Here is a 23,666-nt window from a genome sequence, read left to right as displayed (position 1 = left end):
CATGTGAAATTGTATGTATGTTTTTTTGGCTTCATAGTGATAGATGAAAGTCTTAAGCTTTAGAAATGAATCTGCTTAGCTAGTAATTTAATTATGAATGCTTAGTGAGATTCGAGAAAGCTATAGGAATGATGTTAATTCCTTATATAAATGTGAATTGTTAATAATTTCAGTACTTGTATCCAGAGTAAACTTGATTCAGTTACTTATATAGAAAGCATAATTGAAACCTTCCTTGTATAGATGTTAGCGTACTGAAAAGTATTCCCCGTAAATGTGACTAAACCAGTATTGGTGTAATTATGTGTATTGTAAGAAACCAGTGCTTATCTTATGTGCCCATGGTTTGGTGAAGTAATCAACCATGGAGGATATGTTGCTTATGAGTATGGGAGACCATACTGTCTATGTGATGTTGCTTATTGTTTCCCTACTGAGTACCAAACCTCGGGTTGTGGATAACTCGGTATGTTAAGGGGTAGTATTCGTAGTGACCGTTCCTTGAATAGTATGGATTGGCGTACGAGTAATGTCGGCGCGAAGCGACTTTAGCTTCTCTACTTCGAGGAATGATATAGTTGTACTACTAAACTGTATCAAGGTGTACTCAATACTTTCCCTTTGATGAATCTATTTATAGGTTTATGTGTGCCAGCTTATTCCTATCCTTCATTTTGAGCATATAGATGGCAGTTTTTGAGCATATTGTTGGATTCTATTGGAGGATCCTTTGCCTTGTCTTCATGAAAGGTAGGTTTATTCGCATGTGCTGCCAGTTAGTATGTGTCGGTAGGCATGTGGATGGACCATAGTCATGTATACCTCTGGCTTACGGCGAGTATCCTTCTAGGAACATCGCTATGCGGAGTGTGACCAGCGCGTGCCTTATCCGCGGGGTACACTACCATGCGGGATACGTCCATTGCGTGCCTTGTCCGCTTGGAGTATTGCCATGCCGTGCTGAGACACGATGCGGGATGTAGTAGACATTTCCATGCGGCCTACCGCTAGGTATTGGGTAGAGCCATGCCACGTGACGACGTGATGCGGGGTGATGTCGAGGTGCACACTGCCATGCCATGTGGATGTGTGACTTGGCCACACCATATGATGAGCTACTAGGATAGCTTGACGATTGTTCCTTCCTTCCTCATTGGTGGCTAGTTATTAGTCACGTAGTGGTGTAATGTGCACTTATGAATTTCGTTTATTTAGTTATTTATTTCTTTGTGGGCCAGCAATTTATTCTACTTTGACTGTGAAGGTTTAGCCACGATCTTGTGATCTTTTGCACTTTTGATTTGGTGTTGAGATTCCGGATTATTTTCTTGCCTTACTGTTGGAATTGAGGATTTATTATCTTTATTCTTCTATACTTTGGTGGCTAAACTGGTTTATCCTTATTGTTTTCGGATGCTGGTCTTGTGTTGCAATGTAAATTCCTCTCCAAGAACGTAGGAGACGGGCTTGGATGAGTGTATACGAGGAAGTAGACGCAAGGAACCTTGAGGATGGAGGTGTGTGAGGCTGTAATGCAGCTAGTATCCACTACCTACCTATGTGTGGTGACTATCTCTTGGAGGCTAACCACCTTACACAACAAGGGATATTCACAAAGGCCTTGAATGGAAGGTAGCACCGCTATGGTGTGCCTAGCACCATCAAGCCTTTGAGTGAGATATTGGATTTTTATGATCATATTGTTGTTCTGAGATCAGGCATAGAGATGCTGATCGTGCATGTTATCATTGACCGAGCATTAAACATGCTCGCATGTGGCCTTTTCTGTTATGCATTCCAGTATGTGGATGGTTATTATTTGTATCATGGAGTAGATTGTGTTAGCTTGTCGCTATGTTATGGGACATAGTCTTTGGAAAGGTTTTCTTATGCCTGGCAAGTGTAACCATTGAGTTATTTATGTTGCTCTTTTATTATGGAAGATAATTTGGTTGTAGTAATCGATGTTTTGAGTTAGTTCTATTTGATAAAATCTTATGATAAAGATGGATTGGTAAAGGAAAATTGATCTTATGGCATGTTTTTCTGTCATTTTTGATCGATGATCATGGTAATTGCTATTTACCTCTTTGTAATGTTTTAATTTGGTACAATGAAAGGAAGAAAATACTTGTTTCTCTGTTATGATTGTGGATAATTCCTAGAATATTGTAAGGAATGTATGGTTTTAGATGTATCTTGCCAATGGATAATGGCGTTTGTAAAGGATTTTGCAACTTATATTTCATTTATTATGGAAAGTTTTCTATGTGCAATTTGATCGTTGTTGAATGAGTTTCAGGGCTGATGCGTACGACATATTCTTCATCTAGCCTTACGACTTCCAGGAGTAAGTCGGAACCTAGGGGGGGAGAATGTAGTACCCCTACCCTAGTCTACTTCTAACCCTGGTTTAATCTTGATTAGTTTATCGTAATATTATGTTATAGTCAGATGTTTGAATTAACGCATAGCTATTGATGTGGTTTCTCACTAGTTGTATGCTAGTTGTTAGTGTTCTTATTTCGTGGTATTCATCGAGCTAACGCATTCATTAGGTTATTATATATGTATGCATGTATGATCGTTGGTTGCAGGAGATTTCAGGTACGAAGTCGCATGAGTGCGAAGTTCGTCGTCACCTGGTTTTACAGGTTTGAGCATACCTTTTTAATCCTTAGAGTCGGATTGGATGGTCGTAAGACCCTGGTTGACCTTAGTCGTGCTCTAGTGAGCATCGCCAGTCGTCGTCAGTAATCCCTTTTTGTTTGGGTTTGCGAGTCGTCTGTTTGGTTGACCTTCTCGGTTTGCGTGCTTGATGTGCATGGTTAAATTGGTTAATTAGTCTTTAGTAATTATCTTGATTAATATGCGTTTGTGCAATGAAGATTAATGGGCTAAAGTAAACGGGTTTTCGTTATGCGATTTTTCTTGTTAATGAATTGCCTGTTTTAAATTGGAAGCAAATTTGATTTAATGATTGAATTGGAATATTTAATGCATTATAATTATGTTGTTGAAAAAAGAAAAGTCTTGTATTTTATCGCAATAGATTAATTGTATTCTATTGGATTATTAAATTAGAAAGATTAAATTTCAATAAAATGAGAAATCGTTCTTGATTTGAAAAGCAAGTTATATTGTTGATATTGTTGAAAAGAATTAATTTTTGAGTATTATTTTTAAATAAAAGTTTTTATTCCAAAAATGGAATTTTTGGGTCAACTCTTCCATATAACCCAAAATTGGGGAAAATTGGGGAAGATGGACAAATTTGGAGAAGATTTTTGGTTGGGAATGGAAATTGGAGAATTTGGGAGCTGAAGATTGGGGCTCTCCTTCAGCCATTCCAGGATTGCGTTTTAAGGTAGGAATCTGAACTTGTTATTGAAAATCAATGTGATGGTCCATTTTGAATTGGCTGGGAATTTTGGTTTTGAGATGTTGGTTAAATGCTCTTTGTTTTTGGGTGTTTGAAACCCTTGGGTGTTGTTATGGCTGAGAAAACCACCAAGAAAATTTGACATCAAACCTTGTTCGTTTAAACTGAACTCACAGCAAATCGAAATTTATAGTCTTTACCGATTTTATGATGGACGTTTGATGAAGTTCGGACTGTGTGTTTTTTTTTTATTAGCAAATGTATATATTTATTATCAGAGTTGCTGTGGGCGTTTGGGTTTTTAATTGGTTCCGAACTGGGTGTTTCATTTTTAAAAAAAAAATATATATTCTACCTTTTTAGCGAGCCCGCGCGTTGCATGGTTCACCGAACTGGGCGCGTGTTTATTTTTTTTTTGTTGTTTAACCCGTGGGTTTGGGGTTTGGAGGCGGGGAGCGGAGCTCCACCGCTCCCTCTCCCCTCTCCCCCGCTGGTTCTCCTCCCCCGCGCCTTTCGCGTGCTTGCAGACTGCTGTAGTCCGTGGTGCCTGCGGCTCACGGCGGTGGCCGCAGGGCGCCGCGGCACCCTGCGGGCACCATCGTGAGCGCCGCCCACGGGGACCCTCATTGCTTGCGGCTGGGGTAGGGTTAGGGCACGGCCCGCCCTCCCCCTTCGCCTAATGCTTTTTTTAATTAGTTTTCTTTAAAATGCGTTTTTCTTTGGACTTAAAAAAAAGAAAGGGGTTTATTAAATGTTTTTTTTTAATGTGTTTTTTCTTATCATTCAAAAAAAAAAAGAATGCAAACGACATGTTGTTAATGTATGTTTTTTTTTTAAATGATGAGTATCAATTAGTGCTTAATCTTGATTAGGGTAGCAAAAGAATAATAAACGATAATTGGTGTTGATTAATTCTATAATGGAGTTTGTAAGTTAGTCATCATTCGATCTCATTACATGACTTATGCTCTTTTCTGATTAAGTTTTAAAAACTATTGATTTTCGCAATTGAATATTGATGATTATATTTGTCTGATCTTGGATTATTAAACCTAGATCTTACCTTCTAGCTAATTAGAGCACTTGGCTAATTGAGGTAGTATTGTTTAAAAATAATAGAGAATAATATGTTATTGGAAGATCGCTGAAATACGAAACTGTAGAGGTCGGTTTTAGACCGGTATGTTAATGACGTTTGTTGGAGATTAAATGTATCCTTGTTTAAATCGCTTAATGGTTGTCTGAATTTGATTAATATGAATGGGTTAAAACTCTCCATGGCTTAATTTGCCTGTTCGATGCTTGAACCTTAGGAGTTAGAAAACCAAGAACAAATTATCCCTTGTTGAGGTAGATAACTGTAATTTGATTTAGATCTTGTAGAAAAACTTGATCGATTTTAATGTTTAAATCAATTTGAGAAATCATTGTCCTTTCTGATTATTACATTGCGAGTTTAATTACTGTATTCGCCTTTAATTATGAAATGGCATGTTTTGCTTGTTTAAAGGACCCTGTCGTAAGGATGATTTGGTGTTCCTGTTTTAGTCCTCGATTTCTGAGTTGACTGTTGTATTGTGATGTTGTCATAATTGGTCATATCCTCTTGAGTGAGTCGAATGATGATTCGTGGTTAACCTTAGTTGTCAGGTCTCTAGTTAGAGTACCGTCCGTAAGTGATTACCCTTGAGTCGTGTTTGACCAGACGATTGTTCTCCTTCTTGAACTCCGTTCGTCTGACCATATCTATTCCTTGGTTTTGAGTTCGTCTGAGTTTAGTCTAGTGTCGTATGGGAAAGTGGCTTTCGATTGGGGGCCGCGCCCAAAGTGGCTGCTGGGTAACCCGTCGAAAGTGAGTCTATTAAGTGATAACCTAAGTAGATTAGAATGTAATTTATAATTAAGATAATTGTGCCTCACACATGAGACGAGTGCTATCATAGATTCGACATGCTGTGAGAAGGCCTGAAATGGCAAACTACCTTCCTTGTCATCACGAGAGGATATGTGGGTCCACATGAGGCTTGGATGGGCCGGAAGTTCGGATTAGGTTGCCAGGGTTACCAGTGTATGGGCCGGGACCTATGAAGACTTGCCATGGTATCCATACCAGGTTGTGTGATGACACTTGTCCCTACGTTCGCTAGTGTGTGGTCGTTTTGTCCTGTTTTGAGTACCCTTGTGAGTCGTCCTTTGTCTCTGCCCTTGTGAGAGTCGGTTCCATGTTAGACCTTGGGTGGTGATGGCTCAGTTTATGGATGCTCATCTGGACCTCTTGTTTTAGCTTTGATTATGTTCAGCTGGATCCTGTTCTTTGTAAGGATCGTTTATGTATTATGGACCGATGTGGTCATCTGTATATCATTTATGTATCGCCTTGATGGCTGGATTGTATAGTGTAACCTCTTGTACTCTTAACTTTATTAATTATCAGAGGGGTCTTGCAGTTGCGCAGACCCGGAGATGTAGCCCTTTAGGGGTGAACTTCGAGATCATTTTGGTGTTATGTGACGTATTCTCTTATGTTCCCTTTACTCAGCTTTATCATGTATGTTTAGCTTATGTTAAATGGTTAAGTGGATAAATGGAATTAACTGTTAATGCTTATACTCAGTTCTATCTTGAATGCCATGTGGATCTAATGCATAATTGGTTGAGATGCGATTTATCGTAATGCATGTGTGAAATCGTCCTTTTTAATGCAATAAGTTGGAATATGGAATAATGTATCTTAGAGTAATAGATGATATTCAGTTGTTGTTAAGGAATTTAAATATGCTTGGAAAGATCTCTTATGTTATGATGAAATCCTAGTGTATTAGAATGTAGATGTAGGGTTTGTAATTTTAAATTGAAAAGCTTGAATGAGGTTGATGAATGGATCTTAATGGATGAATCTTTGTTGTGATTTATATTTCCATCCTTTGAAAGAAATTATCCTGATTATGAATTATCTCATTATTAAGATATTCAGCTTAATGGATTAATTGTGTGAGTAAAGTGTATTGTGAAAATTTAAGTAATCTCGTTGGGAAACTCTCTAGGTGTTAGTTGAAGTCTTCCGCTATGTAATCTGAATCTTTGATATCTTGTTGTATCTTATGTGTTGTAACTTAAAAAAAAAATAAAAAAATTTGCACTCTATTCTTGTAATTTTGGCTTATCCCTTCGGGGTTTCCTGGCGGGGCATTACAGTTTCTACGTGCTCCTCAAAATGGAGGTTGAGTTTGAGTCATGCCTTGAAGATGTAGCAGAGGATGGAAATTCGAAAGGTTTTTTAAATACAAAGGGAATTTAAATTTCAACAAGCAATTATGAGAGGGGAAGGAAGTTAAAAAAGGAGTTTTATTTGTAAAAGAGAATCTTTTATATTTTGATGAAAGAGTGGTGGACAAGAAAATTGGAGTTATTTTAATTCAAAATTTGTTGTTCTATTGTAAACATATATTTAAAAGGTGATTATTTTATGTTTTATTTGTTCTATTTAGTGTTAAGTCCAAACTTTTCACTCTTCGTTTGCAGATGATTTGGAAGTCTTTGCGCTTTCATAGTTGATGTAAACTGTCATCTTTTCATTTTGTTTCAGGAATCTATATGGTGTTTTTATGTTTGTAGTTGAATTTTCTCTTTTCTTTTTTGTTTCTCCATGTTTGTCTTTCGTACTTTTCAATTAAAAATATTCAAAAATCCAAAATCTCATCATATGAGGGAGATGCCCCTCTCAAACATAAAGGAGAATTGTAAATTTCATAACAATTTCTTCAATTGTTGGTGTATTTTATTACTACTTATAGGGCTTGTCTCATAATCTTCACAGTAACAAAAATGTTAACTTATAACTTCAAGTTTAGATGCATAAGAAAATGGCTTTCAAATGGCCATGAGAGTTCATTCCAAAATTAGTGCATGAGGTAATGCTACTATTCCTCATGCTATTTACTAATTCATTATTTAAATTTGCTAGAGTTTTGATTTGGCTTGGTCTACATATTCTTGCTAATGTCACTTCATTATCCTCATCACTATTGTGTCATAACGCTATTTGGAGTAGGAGATCTCCACATTTATTGTGGCTTTCTTTATTCTCTCATCTTTGAATGATCTTTCACTTTTGTATGCCAAGCAACTCAAACAACCTCATATTTGATGCTAAGATTCAAGCCTACACGCACAAGAAAATGGTTTCCAAATGGCTTTGAGAGTTCATTCCAAAAGTACTGTATGAGGTAATGCTACTATTCCTATGTTATTTACTAACTCACAATTTTGAAAATTCATGTTTGTGGCTCAAAAACTATAGACTTCTTGTCTATGTCATGGATTGTATGCCCTCTAAAAACATGCTATGTAACTAGATGAATTTTACTTAGGTCTTCTATGGGGTCCATATAGATATTTCCAAAACCTTACAAAGTTTTTCTTCCTTTCCTATTCTATTGATGTCAATTTTTCCAAGGCTATGTTTAAACATGGCCTTTGGTATGTTTAATCACATTCTCTCATTTTCATTCCTTGGACTCAAGATTTTGTAGTATTTAAGTAATGGTCTCTTGTGTGCCCATGTGAATTGAATTACTTGACATGATCTTTCCCTTATAGCCTTTTCTTGACTATATTGTTATATTTTTAGGAAAGATGGTCCATATTAAGCAAGAGTGGTTTCTTCCACTTACCCTCAAAATAGGGTTTTTGTTTATGTCAATTTTCTAAGGAGCTCAAGGGATTTGCAGAAGTAAAAGTGAGTACCAAAAGCTTCACTCAAAGGGTGTGTACCTCCACCTACCATATATTTGTTACCAATACTAGTCCTTGGACCATAACATATATCAATCTCTACCCTAAAGAGGAATCGTCTCAAATAGTTACCACACTATGGATCAATCAAATTGCAAAATGAAAAATATTATTTTTGCTCAATTAGAGAACATACCTTTCTCTCCTTTACTTCTCATTATTCCTACAACCTATCTCATCAACATAAGGAATGGGAGGATTCAGACGACGATGAGGACAATGGCTTGGGAGCCTTGGCTATGGGCATCGCTATCTGGCTTGACCTAGATGATTCGTGATGCCCCCTTCGTTCCCTCTTTCTGGTGCATTGGATTCTGGGGTCTCTCACTAAGGCGGTTCTTTGGGCTGCTGCAGCTACGGGCTTAGTGGATCGGAGCCAGTGGGGATTTCTGGCGGCTCTCTCCTCCTCTCCTGTCTGCTGGGTTGGTCTTGTAAGGCCTTTTTGCTTTGCTTTGGCTTGTGTCCCTTCTTTGCGCCCTTTCCCCTATTGGGTCAGAGGATTTTCTTGCAGTGCTTCTTCTTTCATTTTCCTCATCTCGGGTTGGGATTTGTGGAGCTCTTCTGATGCCCTTTGGGTGGATATGCCCTAGTTTTGGGCCGTTTCTTGGCACCCTTCTTCTCTCTATGGGCATGTTAAGAAGGGTTTATCTCCTATTGAGATGGAGATATCTTTCGGGGATGGAGTTGGGTGCTACTGTTCTGAGGTGGCTATGTTGGGCAGAGGTTGTTCTAGTATTGTGTTGTAGTTGGTGTGGTCTCTCCTTCTAAAGAAACTTTGTTAGCTCCCTATTGAGGTGGGGGTTGTTTATGTGTTGTTGGAGTTTGGTAACACTTTTGGTGCTCTCGTTTCTTCTATGTGGGCCCTCAGTGCTTCCATGAATGGTTTCCTTTTGAGGGCTTTTTCTCTTACTACTCAGTCCCATGGATCTCTTCTTGAGGCGTTGTGCCTTCCTATGGAGGTGGAGTGACTGCTTGGTGTTTGGGTGGTTAAGGAGTTTTTTGGTGCTTCCTCTCATGGTTTGGAGGACCTTTCTCTTGAGGCTGGTGATTTTTTGGTTGCTAGATCTTTTATCTCAAGCTATTTTCTGTATTCTCCTATTGAGGTGAAGAATGCAGTGGAGCTTGGTTGGATGGATGCTTTCTTGATAGGGCCTCTGTTTCAGCTCAAGGTGGTTGAGGGTACCACTGCAAAACCCTTTGAAATGGTTCTGGGAGTCATTTCAAAAGGTAGTTTTAAGGTTAGGGAAGCCTTCCAAAATCCCTTTTCCTTGTCTTTTCTTATCTGGCTGGTTGGTGATAGTTTTCAAGGGCCCAGTCCAGATTGTGGTTGTTTTTGGTTATGGGCTAGTCATGATTTTTGTTGTCTGAAGTCTCTGTCTCAAGTCAAGGGAGCCAGAAACATCCTTGTTGTTTGGCTGAGGGTGTATGCCCTCATCATAGTCTGAATCTTTAGCCTTGTTGGTGTAGCCAACTTGATCTATTTTGATTATATCTTAAGTGTTTGGCTGGTTCTTTCTGCTAGTGTTTGCTGGTGCTTGCTAGCTTTTGCTGGCTTTTGCCAGCTCAGCCTTGTTTGGGTTGCTGGTTTTCTTGGTTTATTTTCTTTGGCAGCGTTGTTCTTTGGGTTCCAGATCCTGGTAAAATCTGAGGGTTTCGGGTCCCTCCAAAACCTATTGTAAGGGGTTTCAGGTCCCCTCAAAACCTATTTTTCCATAATAAAAAACACAAGGAATGCCAATTTGTGCCAAAATAAAGTACTCTTGATTTTTTTAGTTTGTTAGAAACCCAATTTTGAGGTCACCCATAGAAGGAGGCTTATTGCAAAACCATTACAGTGACATTAACAAGCTCACAGGCATAACCCTTGATTATCACTTTCCATGAATTTTATTTTGTGGAATGTAAGGCCTCCAACAAATCTCAAAAGGAAATACACTGTGTGAAATGCTTATTAATAATTTTCTAGCATTGATTTTTTGCATTTAAAGGACTTAAAAATTGTTGGTTTCATGTTTTCTATAGTTTCTCATGTTGTTTGGCCTAAAACTCACTTTTTGCATAGTGACCATGGAGGGGACATGGACCTTCATTTAACCTAGGCAACGACTACACATGGTGACCATGGAGGGGATATGGACCTTGATTTAACCTAGGAAATGGCTACACATGGTGACCATGGATGTGACCCCACTTGTTGTGCTTTGTGAGTTTCTCTCTCTTGGATATGTTAACATCTATCACTTCAATGTTGTTATTAAAAGATATTTTCTTGGTAATGAATCATGTGTGAAAAATTTAATATGGTTGAAATAGCATTAGATAAATGTGGCTATTTTCTTATGTATTGCATAATGGGTGAGTGTTGAGCTTGGTACTATATGCATGATAAATTATATCCTTTTGATTGATGTTAGTTTTATAGTGTAATTTCTCCCAATTTATGGGGAACAATTTGTGGGCCAAAAAGAAATTCTTAAATGCCTTGTCATAACAATGATGTCCTAAGATAACCTATCTTTTGTTTTTCCAACTATTAGCAATTATTAATTGGGCCTCTACTAGACACCTATCATTTTCGACTATTTTCCATTCAATAGAAAATGGTGGGACCCAAGACTCTTAAGATATGGTTAATTTTTAGGATAAGCACATTGCAATGGGGGACAAATTAGTGGTGAGCCATAAGATTTTTTGTTAAACATGTTTGTGTTATGGAAGACTTGACATGTTTGTGTTTTGATATGTGCACATCTTAATGCCTTGCATTCAAATTTTTTATTTCCACTCCTAAGAGTTGAACATATCTCATGGCTTCAAAATTTGTGTTTTTAACATAAAATAGTTTGAATGGAATCTTCAACCTCATCAAGTTTACATGTTTTTCAATAAAATTTTACAAAACCACTACCAAAAGGAAGAGCTACTTCTTAACTTTCTACTCGTACAATTTTTTTAATATTTGAATAAGTTAAGATATATTTTTTTATTTTCTTTGAAAAGTGTCTTCATATTTATCCAGTATATATGTACTGATTTTTTAAAAAATAAATTATTTACTTATCCAAATTTAATAAAATAATATAATATTATTCTGCACTATTCTATACATATTAAAAAATTAATAATTTACATTTTTTATTAGTTTTATACAAGTTATGTGATGTGCAAATTTAGCAATATAATTTTTAGGATGTATCCATTTTAAATTATTGCAAAAGAGTTAGTTAACAAAAAAATACTAAAAGATATACAACTTGTAGTACTCACTCTTAGAGATATTTCCAACAACTTGCTTTTAATATAGCAAACAGTTTGGGGGGTGCACACCAAACACTATATTGTGTTTTAGTGATAAAAAATAACACTTTTATGTGCTCTCAACATTTCACCCTCTTAACCTTAACTTTAAAAAAAAAAATTAGTGGTTTGGAAACCAGACTCAAAGTACCATAAATCTTGAATATCTTATCATATCTTCAAATTTTGAGTATACACATATTGAATTGCCTATCTAAGTTTGGCTTTAGTGGATTTAAATAAAATGTGGTTCCCTTTGATTGACTTTATTTCCTTATTTTCATACACCTACCCTTGAACATGTCCTTGTTGAGTCATCATCCCATGGTAGCCCATATCTTACATTATTAGAATTTTGTGCTACATCCTTCTCTTGAATTTGGAGAGATTAAATGGTGGAATGATTCAATGGACATACGACTTGCTTTCTCTAAATCTATGGGCATCATCTATTGCTTTTGTATTGTCACTCATATGAGGCCAACACCTTAGAGCTCTGCTAATTTAGAAGCATTAACATTCTCACCATCATTAAACCTTCACGTTGCTCAAATTTTCCAATAGAAGTAGCTCAATTGAAAGATTACCTTTATTGGGTTAAATTGGGGGTAATATCTCTAAGAAATTTTTTGAATCCCTTCAAACTTGCCAATTTTCTTAAAAGATCAAACATATCAAAGAAGGGAAACATGTTCATTTTTGAACTCCCTATCATCCTTTAATCTTTCATTCATCATAATCAAGAGATTTTCTAGGCACAATCACATTCTCTTGAAATAGAGCAAGATCTTCAACAATGTATGATTATGGTTCCCACTAGTCTTTCCACTTCATTGTGGTCCTTTATGGCCAATACCTCACATATATGTATCTTTGAGAAGGCAACCTCTGTATAACCAATGATAAGGCCCCCAACGATGACAATATTCCTTATAAAATTTGTAAATCTTTATGGGACATAATTGGCTCTAGCTTTGTAGTTTTATAACAAACTTTTTTCTATAATTTCCCTAGGATCTAATATAAACAAAGGAAATGTCATTTTCTATGCCTATAGGAACACTTGATAAAACCACACTTTCCCTACTGAATAATTATCAAATGTTGCTATATTCTAGACAACACTATCACTATTTATATAAGTGTGGAATGTGCTAGGTGTTCACAACAATAAGTCATCTTTGTCAAGATTAACTTTTCTAAATCTTATGATTGAGATGAGTGGCCTTTCATTTCCTCGATTTTTCCTAGTTAATTCAAATGCTCTTATATATGTTTTATCTTGCCTTACCATTAAGGGTCAATAGTCTTCCTCATTTTGGATTTTTTTTTTCTATCGAATATTGCTGCTCTTTAACCTTGATACTTTACCACAACCAATAAAGGATTTGGTTGTTTTATTGCTAATACAATTTCTCATCAAAGATTCAAGGGTATCTATTTTCCTATTCTTCTCAACATTTTAATTGCCACTTTGCTAATGATTATTTTCTCACTCTTTTGAAGGAACCAAATAATGTTTATTAGGTATTGTAATATTTGAATATGATTTGCCTTGCCTCTAGTTTTGGTATCTACTTACAAAATGTAGCATTATAGCTAATCCTTTTCTCCCAAGTCCACATGGCTAAAATCTAATGGCTAGAAATGGATCAATGATGAGTATTTTTTCACCTTTTAGGATTCCTTTTTCTTTTCAATCATTTTCTTACATGTGTGTGGCAAGATATGCCTTCTTGTATTGAAAATAAACCGTGCTATTAAATTTCCAAAGCCCTTACCCTTGTTAGGAAATTGTAGATTTTTTCCAAAGTGCTTGCTACCACTCACATTACTAAACATCTTACTAGGGTGCATCCAATTATGATAGGACATGTAAGAAAACATTGAAGGTGTGGATTTCATATTGGAATAGGAAAAATACAATTGACTAGCTAAAAATAGTGTGTAAGAGATCTAGAAGTGTAATTAGTGCTTCTACATAGAAAACTTTGGATTTACATTGGATCCCCTTAGTCATAGGGGTCAAAGGTCTTCATTGGGAGTCACATTCTATTTTAGGAGTCACTCTTGGAGGAGGGCATATGGTTCTAACTTGGACTAGTTGGACAAAGACTTGGCTCATGGTTTTGAGCCCATAGTTTTGGAAATCCATTGGTGGTTTCTTGAACCATCTTGTCCTACATATTAGAGGCTCGAGATGGATATTGAATAGTGATTTTATTACAAGGTTAAGTTGTCTAATTAACTTCAAAATCAATATAAAGATCTTCATAGGAAGCACTATGCCTCTATATTATATTGTGACCTTCTCATAAAAAAGATTTATACATTGAACGTTTTGTTGCCAAGTTTTTCCTATAAGTTTTTTCTAGGGTGTATTGCATGTGCTCTTGTTACTATGCTAAAAAAAATATAGACCTGATCTTATTTGTCTTATTTCTCACATAAGATTATTGTGGATCTAGTTTAGTTTCATTACACTAATGCTCAATTTGATTTGGTTTGGTTTGTACATAAGTTGACCCTATTCCCTATCCTATCAATTATCGAACTTCTCATACTCAAAGATCTAGACCCATCTATTCTATAATCATTCCTATACCCTAAACTAGAATTTAATTGTAGATTTGTCCCTTAGATAAGACCATACCCACAACCTCATCTTCTCAATTAAAATCTCATTTCTCACTTTCCTAAACTAACCTTTTGCAGAAATCAAAATCAACCATTACCAATTAGATTGTACACCAAAAATACTTCAAAACTCTATGTCATTATTAATTCATATAAGATAATTGAATACCAAAATGATTTCTCTCAGAATTTTATATCAAAATATTACTAAACTTGGATAGGGACTGGATAGCCATTCCCCTTGCATAATTGCATACTACACTCACAATTTACCATCTAGATACTTGCAGTTTACATATCTTCCACATTGTTCATCAACAACAAAGTTTGTATCCTCCTTTTCCTCTCTGTACTGGTATTCTCCCTGAGGAACTTGTTTGTAATCATCACCTGAATCAAGGAAAATCAAAGCGTGAACAAGTTCCGCGGATTCACTAGCATAGAACATTTCCGTATCACCAAGAAATCTCAATGCTTTATTTAATAAGTCTGTTTATATGTTGTTGTTCTGTATCAGACAATAGTTTACCAGGGTGTACGTTTTATTTCTGTACAGGGTTATTTGATTGAGAACTTCAACAGTAGAAAATTATTCTTCTCAGTAATCACTTGTGGGGAAGTATTACAGCCAAGTAAAGAAATGATGGGTGTAAATTCCCTGAACAGACGGTGATAATGTTTTATTATCTTACAGGTAGAATGAACACCAAGAATTTATGTATAAAATGCTATGCACGGCACTACTGAAGGTCGCAACATCGCGTAATGAGGCTAAGCAAATCCACTCTCTCGTTGCTCAAAACAAGCTTATCAGCATGTATGTGAAGTGCGGCAGTTTGATGGAGGGTCGTAAAGTGTTTGATGAAATGGGCGAACGAGACGGCTTCTCATGGAATGCCATGATTTCAGGATACAGAAGAGAGGGGTATTCTCACGAGGCATTGAAACTGTTTTACCAAATGCAAGGAAAAGGCAGAGGAAGAAATCCTACTCCTGATCAGTTCGTCTTTGCCAGCATTCTGCCCGCCTGTGCTAAAATAGGAGCTTTGGAACAGGGGATAAATATCCACCATAACATCATTGAAAGCGGATTCTCCTCAGATGTTGTAGTTGCCAGTGCCCTTGTAGACATGTATGCAAAATGTGGATGCATACACAAGGCACGTGAATTGTTTGACAAAATGTCTAAACGAGATATGATCGCATGGAATTCTATGATTGCTGGATATGTACAGAATGACTTTCTTGATGAGGCTTTGCGCCTTTTCAAGAAAATGCCCAGACCGGATGTGGCCTCATGGAATGCACTCATCACAGGATATGCACGAAAAGGTTTTCTTCACGACGCTTTGAGACTTTTCAATGAAATGCCTAAACGAGATGTCGTCTCCTGGAATGCCATGATTACAGGATATTTACAAAATGGTGCTCTTGATGATGCTTTAAGGATTTTCAATGAAATGCCTCAAAGAAATTTGGTTTCTTGGAATGCAATGATCGCAGGATATGTACAAAATGGTGTTCTTGACGAGGCTACAAGGCTTTTCAAAGCAATGCCTCGACATGATGTGATCTCATGGAATGTGATGATTGCAGGATATGCACAAAATGGTGCTCTTGAGGAGGCTCTAAGGCTTTTCAATGAAATGCCTCAGAGAAATGTGGTCTCGTGGACTGCAATGATTGCAGGGTATGCACAAAATGGGCTTGTTGAGAAGGCTCTGGAGACTTTTAAACAAATGTATGTGGAAGGCGTACAGCCAAATTCCACAACCTTTTCCGGCATCCTTCCTTCCTGTGCCAAAGTGGGAGCTTTGGAACAGGGCATGGACATCCATAGAAAAATAATTGAAGGTGGATTTTCTTCAGACATTGTAGTTGTTAGCGCCCTGGTAGATATGTACGCTAAATGTGGAAGCATACACAAGGCAAGGGACCTGTTTGACAATATGCCCGAAAGAAATGTAATCTCATGGACTGCAATGGTTGCAGGATATGCACAAAATGGGCTTGTTGAAAAGGCCTTGGAGACTTTTAATCAAATGCAATTGGCAGGTGTGAGTCCAAATTCAACAACCTTCGTCTGTGTTTTATTTGCATGCAACCATGCAGGTTTAGTGGACGAAGGCTGTAGATTATTCTGTGACATTACAGACTATTATTGCATTATGCTAAACATGGATCACTATGTATGCATGGTTGACCTTCTTGGCCGTGCAAGCTATCTTGAGGAGGCTCTAACCTTTATCGTCAAAATGTCCATCAAACCTGCAGTGCCTGTGTGGATGTGTTTTCTTTGCGCTTGTAAACGACACAAGTATATAAAGGTGGGTGTATTTACAGCAACTCTACTTTTTGAGCTGGACCCTGAAAATGCTACACCTTATGTTCTTCTATCAAACATCTATGCTGAAGTGGGCAGGTGGGATGATGTTCAAAAGATAAGGAGTTTGATGAAAGATAGAGGAATTAAAAAGATACCTGGATGTAGTTGGATTGAAGTCCATAAAATGGTGTATGCTTTTTTATGTAGGAGACACATCACACCCACAAACAGAGGAGATATATGCCATGTTGAAGGAGTTATCTTGGGGAATGGAGGCAGCAGGGAACTTTCAGGTTCAAGACATGTACTGAATGATGTGGAGGAGGAAAATGAAATTTTCAGCTGCCACCTTAGTGAGAAGTTGGCAACTGCATCTGGTTTGTTAACATATCATGCCAGTAACATCCACAAGGGTCGTCAAGAACTTTTATGTACAAAGATATTGGAATGGTAAATGTCCTGAGATGTGAACCGGTTCCTATCATTTCAAACAAGGACGTTGTTCTTATGGAGATTATTGATGATCCTAAGGGAAGGGAACACTAAAAATGGGCTTGTAATACAACAAGGTATGTCTCAAATTTGTAGTTATAAGAAGGAACCAGAGTTTATTTTAGTTTCTACAAAGTTTTTCTCTCACTGTTTGGAAGGCTAGATGATTCTGTTGGCTTCATAAAATCAGAATTATAGCAAGCCTTTGCTGCCTATGTATTTTGTTAGTATATGTGAATGCCTTATTATAATGCCATAGAGGTGTCATAACATTGAACTGTTCTTCAGGAAGCCTATGCAAGCCTGGAGAAGAAGAAGACAACAATTTTAGCATTCATGAGGCTAAACATAAGTTATGGGACAACCTGTCAAATCGACTGACTCATAAAATACAAAATACAAAAGACAGAGGTGGTGGAATATGAAAATGCTAAAGGAGAGGAACATGCAAATGTGAGAAATGGGCATATGTCTGATTGAAATGTATGATTCTAAATTTTGGAAGAAAATTAGTAAATAATATTTTTTATTTTTTTATTTTTTTAAATTTTTTTTTAAGAAATTAATTTCATTTTTCAAGTCTTTCATTTATCATTCTTGTTTAAGGTTGTGATTGTAGAATAACCTTATTTTGTTCTGATCTTATTATCATCTATTCTTAAAAATTAATTACAATTTATTAGTCTCTCATTCATCATTTTTGTTTAAGGTTGTGGTTGTAGAATTGATCCAAATTATTTCTCTATTTGTGGATCAGAACTCTAAATTTGTAAAATTTAAATCTCGCAATCTTTTTCATATTGACTTTTATGAGTTAATTACAAATTGTTTTAAATTACATTAGAATGATGTTTTTAAGGACTTTCTCGGGTTCTTTTGAATCATCTAAAATAATCCAAGAATAAACATGTACAATCTAGAGAGCATCAAGGAATAAAAAGAATGTATTTGAATATTGTTGCATCAACATTACATCATCACCTTAGGAACATGAAACATATTATATGCTTGCTTATTGTCCTCAGATTTAGTTTATAGTCATTAAATTGGTCTATATAGGGGTTTGACTAATGGGAATAGTATCTTCATGATTTAGTAGATTCTTTAAAGGTGTTTGTCAATGCCACTAGTTATTTATTTAGATTTAGATATCAGACAATTGAAGTAAGCAAGTTTGACTACTCAAAATTTAGTCAATTTAGATCAATGACCAGTTTAGTTATGTGCATATATTTAGATCCACACTTGTAGAGATCACATTTGCACTTGTAGAGTGAATTAGAGAGTTTCACAATGAAGTTTTCATATCAACAAGTCATCCGACAAGCTCTTATTTTTTTGATACCATGAAAAAATAATTTTTTATTCCTATCATAATGATGTCTTCATCCAATCCAAAACTCAACACCATTAAGTCGATTGATTTCTTAGATGTTGATCAAGCATGAAATTAGATTTTGAGAAGATTTTGGGGGATAGAATTGTATTTCTTTCCGATTCTGAGGATGAACTTATTTGGACAAATAATATTTCTGGTAAGTACACTGTTAAAGATGGTTACAACTCTCTTATGGTTGCTAAAGATTTATCATCTTGGCCTTATAAGTTGTTTTGGCATTCAGCTTGTCTTCCTAAAGTTGGAGCCTTTGCTTGGTTGGCAGTTCAGGACAGAGTCCTTACAGGTATGAGACTAGACAGGCTTGGTATTACTGTTGTTTTCCCTTGTGTCCTTTATAACAAAAAATTAGAATCTTCTTCACACTTGTTCCTATATTGTGATTATGCTTATGAATGTTGGCAGTGGTTGTTTGAGAAGTTAAATATATCCTTTGTTATTGGTAAGGATCTCATTTCCCATTTCAGATCTTGGCCCTTTATGTTTGCCTCATCTTTTTATGCATGCTTTTGGATCATATTTCCATCTATTGTGATTTGAAATGTTTGACTAGAGAAAAACAACGAGATATTTAAAAAAATAGGGTCTCCTGTGTCTGAGGTTCTATTAAAAATTGAGTCTTCAATCTTTGAGGTTGCTTTGTCATTTATTTATAAGAATTTGGAAACTCTTACTTCTTTTGCGCACTGGGATAGTAGAGTTACTAGAGTTTGGAAGTTGTTGTCAGTTTTACCCTCTCATGGCTCAATTTAAAAAAAGAATGATGCAATAGGTAAGAGATGCTTTGCTAGATGGAAACCTCCTTCGCAGGGGCACTTTAAACTGAATTTTGATGGGGCCTCTCGTGGTAACCCTGGGCCGGCTAGGGTAGGCATGGTAATAAATGATCACAATGCAGATTTTATTCAAGCTAAGTGTCATGCTATTGGTTTTAAAACTAACAATTATGCGGAATTTCATGCTTTGTCTTTTGGATTGGATATGGCAATCTCTTTGGGAATTAAGGACTTAATAATTGAAGGAGATTCTATGGTGATTATTCAATGTGTTATGAAAAAGAAATCGAATTGTTGGAATTTGCAGTATATACTTGATCTCATTTTACAAAAATTAGAATTGTTTGAATCTTTCTTGGTATCCCATTGTTACAGAGAAGTTAATAAGATTGCAGATTATTTGGCAAATTTAACCATTGATAGCAATGCTAATCAGCGAGAGGTGGGTTTTGAGGAAATTCCTTCTAGGGTATGGGAAGGTTTGCAGCAATAGTTATATGATTTTCTTGAGTAATGTTGATGTAAAATTTTATGATGATAATTATTCCCGCTTTCCCCTTTCATTTCAAGTATTCATGTTCGTTGTCTAGAGGAGAGTTCGAGCTCACGTTATTTGATACAATAGTGTTTTTCCAAAGGTTTTTTGATACTTTCTTTTTTGGCAGGAAGGTTTTTGGCTCATGGGATTTGGCACAGGGCTTTGGAAAATTTTGTCTTCTTCCATTGGTAGCAGCTGTGGAGTCTACATTTGAAAATTATCCGATGGGTTTTTTTTTGCAAATTGTCATATGGGCTCTATGCAAAACTGATATTATATGTGTTGTGACCGCATTTTGTATGTGGTTTTGGGCGGGGTGCATAAACTGATCTGTCAGATACTATAGGTTCATTTTATGAGCTGTGACCAGAGGTTTTCTTCCCAGGGTTCTTTCCTCTGGTATGCTCTTTGAATCCTGTGTAAAAAAATAAAAAATATTAATAAAAACGTTTAGTGGAATAATCCACTTTTATTGAAATTTTTGTTTTTAAAATTACAATAGTAATTACAACATTGAATATTATCCTAGCTCATAAATCATAAAATTTATTATTTTTTATTATTTTTCCTAGGTAAATTGTAATAAAGAACATTTATTTTCATTGCACATCTATGTCAAATTCTTGTACTAATGCTTGACATCCCATTACTTTTTGGGAAAACTAATATATTTATGAGCATGCTTACTTTCTTCTTTTGGAATTATTATCAATTTGTAAGCCATGTTTTAGTGTCATGGCTACTATTTATAATATAATTGTAATAGTGAAATTTGCATAAATCTCTATCAATTTTCACTCAATTTTGGTTTCATTTTGATGGAATAATTAAATACAATTAAATGTTGACAAATGTTGCATTCTTGTACAAAGTTGGGATCATTCCCCAATCCTTTATCTATCTCCTCTTACATATACTTTCACACATTTAACCTTATCCTAATTAACCCATATCCCTATACATTCACTATCATTAGCCATATGCTTATAACATATTTGCTCATATGTCTACACATGTATTCTTCACCTTGAGATTAACATCCCTATATCTCAACTAAATCTAGTGGTGTATGTGTATGCTCTTGTAATGTAGTAAATCGTATCCATTTACAATTTCACACTCACTTGGGACCCACTTTGGTGGTTGTGCCTAATGTACCTGGGTCACATCTAATTGTGCTTAGTTTCGGGACTCTTTTCATAAACTTGGTGCAATCCTATACCCACAACCTATTTTATATCAAAATGTTTGGCGTAGTCACGGTTAGGAGGGTCCTCAAAGAGAACAATCTGGATCGTGCAACAAATAAAACACAACACAAACGACACAGTATGATGGAGGCAATGCAAAATTCTATTATTATATCATAGAAATTGATTACAAACTTCCGGAAACATTCGGGCTCACACATTCGGCTCATGGGCCTGAGTAAAAAACATGCGTGTTATACAACATTTGGCTCAAGCAAGAATGCAAACCAAATCCAGAATCCTAATCTTCTGATCTATCTTCTATGTTCTAAAAACTGATTTCTAAATGCTTAATTACATTGGTTTATATGATCAAGAATGATGTACGTCGACCCAAGAAGGAACAAACATTGAAGAATGAAAAATGAAACGTGAAGAACAAAAGGTCATGCTCTACCAAGGAATCCTTTCGGAAACAACAAAGAACAATGTGAGAACCCAAGAGGAAGGTCGGCCACAAACCAAGGACTGTTGGAAACAATAGAATCAAGCTCCGTAAGCTACGAGAAAGATCCACAAGAATCACCAATAGCAAACAGGTCTTGTAATGCCCCGCCAGGAACCTTAAAGGAAAACAACACAACTAGGCAACTAAAGGGTGAAATAATTCTATAACCATTGCATGTTTAATAACACAACGAAAGTCTAATATATGATTTCCTAAGGGTTACCAACGAAGATTAATTCGTAGATTATATTAACACCATAGTTAATCCAATTGTCCATTTAATTAGATAAATTAAATGCTTAAGTTTAAAACTACACATACATCTAAATTCCATAACGAAGAAATGAAAGTATTCCAATGTATACAATTTCCATAAAACATTTTAACATAAGATTAAAGCAACTGAAATATCATACATTCCACTGACATACTATTACAATATCCACAAATACATGGCTTCCAATAATGCCACAGATTACAAAGTTACAATATCAAGGTTACATAAAAGTCTGATACAATGACCACAAGGTCTCAACTGAACAATGATCTCGAACAAGAGCTGGTACATGATACACGAACCGAGAAACAGTAGCGAAGCCTTTCCTCGCCTAAAGATACAATCCAGAACATCCGATGGGAAGTGGCACTACCACCCGACCATGTGATCCCAAAATGGAACCACCCCACCGTGCTAGGTGATAGTAGAAAGCCCTCAAGCAAGCAAAGAAAGACAAGTACAAAAGGACTACAAGACTTCGCAAACATTCATGTGACTCAACTCACAAAACACTAGTGACTTTAAGGAGAGAGTGTCATCGCATGTCTTACGGTGGATACCATGGTACGGCCTCCATAGGTCCTGCCCCCCATCCTGGGTTTCTCCTGGTAACCTCTCCCAAGCCTCCGGTTCCAACTAAGTCTCATGTGGACCCTACCAATCCTTTCGTGAAGACAAGGTAGTAAGTTTGCCATTCCAGGTCTTCTCATAGCATTATGAGCCCTGTACTAGCACTACACCTATGCACGGGGTACATTATCTTAATTAATATTTATCTCTACCCCCCAATATATTATTAGGTTATCACTTTTTAACTGACTTTTGACGGGTTATCCTATCATCCACTTTGGGCACGACCCCTGCTCGAAAGCCACTCTCTCTCATAGGACACTAACAAGAAAGGTCTCTCTACGAGAACTCTATGGCGAAACAAACAACCACAACTAATCCTGACAAAGCACAGGTGAAGGATACACAATCACTAACCCAAGATTGACCATTTGGACAAAACACACAATGGTTCACAGCAACAAGGTTATACAACAACACCTGACTAAGGAGAAATAATAACATAGGACACAATGACAATTCAACCAGAATTGCAATGAAATTAAGCTTGACTGCAAACATCATTTACACAAGATCCTAATACAAACAATCTTTTCTTAAAACAACCAAAAGCATAAATAACTTGCAATTTAAGAATTTCCAGATAATAAGAATTTACAACTATTTTAATACAAAGAAATCAAACTTGTCATTTGTCCAATAAAGTTAAATAAATTCACATATGAATTAATCTCTTAATGTGTTTACAAACATAAATATGAAATCTTGAATTATAAGCTTTTCCTGAAATAACTAAATTCTTAATTAATTATATATATAAACAAAAATCTTCAACTACCAAATTCCCACATTTATATTTTACAAAGAAACCATTTTAATCCATAGCATAAAGAAATTACCTTAAATTAAAATAAGCAAAAAAAACAAATAATAATTAAAAAAACAAATAATAATTAAAATATATATATATATATATATATATATATATATATATATATATATATATATATATATATATATATATATATATATAAACTAACACAATCTAATTATTATTATTATTATTTTTTAAACAAAAAAAACAAAAAATAATTTAAAAAAACAAATAAAAATTAAAAAACTTAATTTATTGTAAACTATCGCTACCCTATGGTAGCGTTGCTACCATATGGTAGCAGCTGCTACCTTTGGGTAGTGCTGCTGCCTTATAGCAGCCGCTACCTTTAGGTAGTTGCTGCTACGTGGGTAGAGGCAACGCCTCCCCACACAGCACAAACAAAATTTTTATTTTATTTTATTTATTATTATATTTTTTTTAAAATTTAATAACATTAAATTTAATTAGCTTAAAATATTAAAATTTCAACAACCCAACAATTATTAAATTCTATTTTTTTTTAGATTTATTTCTAGGAAATCTAATTAATATAAATTAATTAATACAGATTTTCCCATAAACTTGATATACTACTAAATTTAATTC

The 23,666-nt window shown here is 35.7% G+C and overlaps 1 protein-coding gene across 2 annotated transcripts; it reads left to right on the top strand.

Moving 5' to 3' along the window:
• Positions 1-14,303: 14,303 nt before the first annotated feature.
• On the top strand, positions 14,304-20,018 carry LOC131071446 (pentatricopeptide repeat-containing protein At4g02750). Of its 2 annotated transcripts, none has more exons than XM_059207315.1 (3): positions 14,304-17,005; positions 17,217-17,411; positions 18,551-20,018. In XM_059207315.1, exon 1 carries the CDS (start codon positions 14,827-14,829, stop codon positions 16,888-16,890), a length of 2,064 nt encoding a protein of 687 aa, XP_059063298.1. In that variant the 5' UTR covers positions 14,304-14,826; the 3' UTR covers positions 16,891-17,005; positions 17,217-17,411; positions 18,551-20,018. The 2 variants fall into 2 exon arrangements, with proteins under 2 accessions (XP_059063298.1, XP_057863265.2); XM_058007282.2 differs by having other exon boundaries at positions 19,766-20,011.
• Positions 20,019-23,666: the final 3,648 nt, after the last annotated feature.

The sequence above is a fragment of the Cryptomeria japonica genome, chromosome 6 (assembly GCF_030272615.1).
Source record: "Cryptomeria japonica chromosome 6, Sugi_1.0, whole genome shotgun sequence".
NCBI lineage: Eukaryota > Viridiplantae > Streptophyta > Pinopsida > Cupressales > Cupressaceae > Cryptomeria > Cryptomeria japonica.
This window is presented reverse-complemented; position numbering and strand designations above follow the sequence as displayed.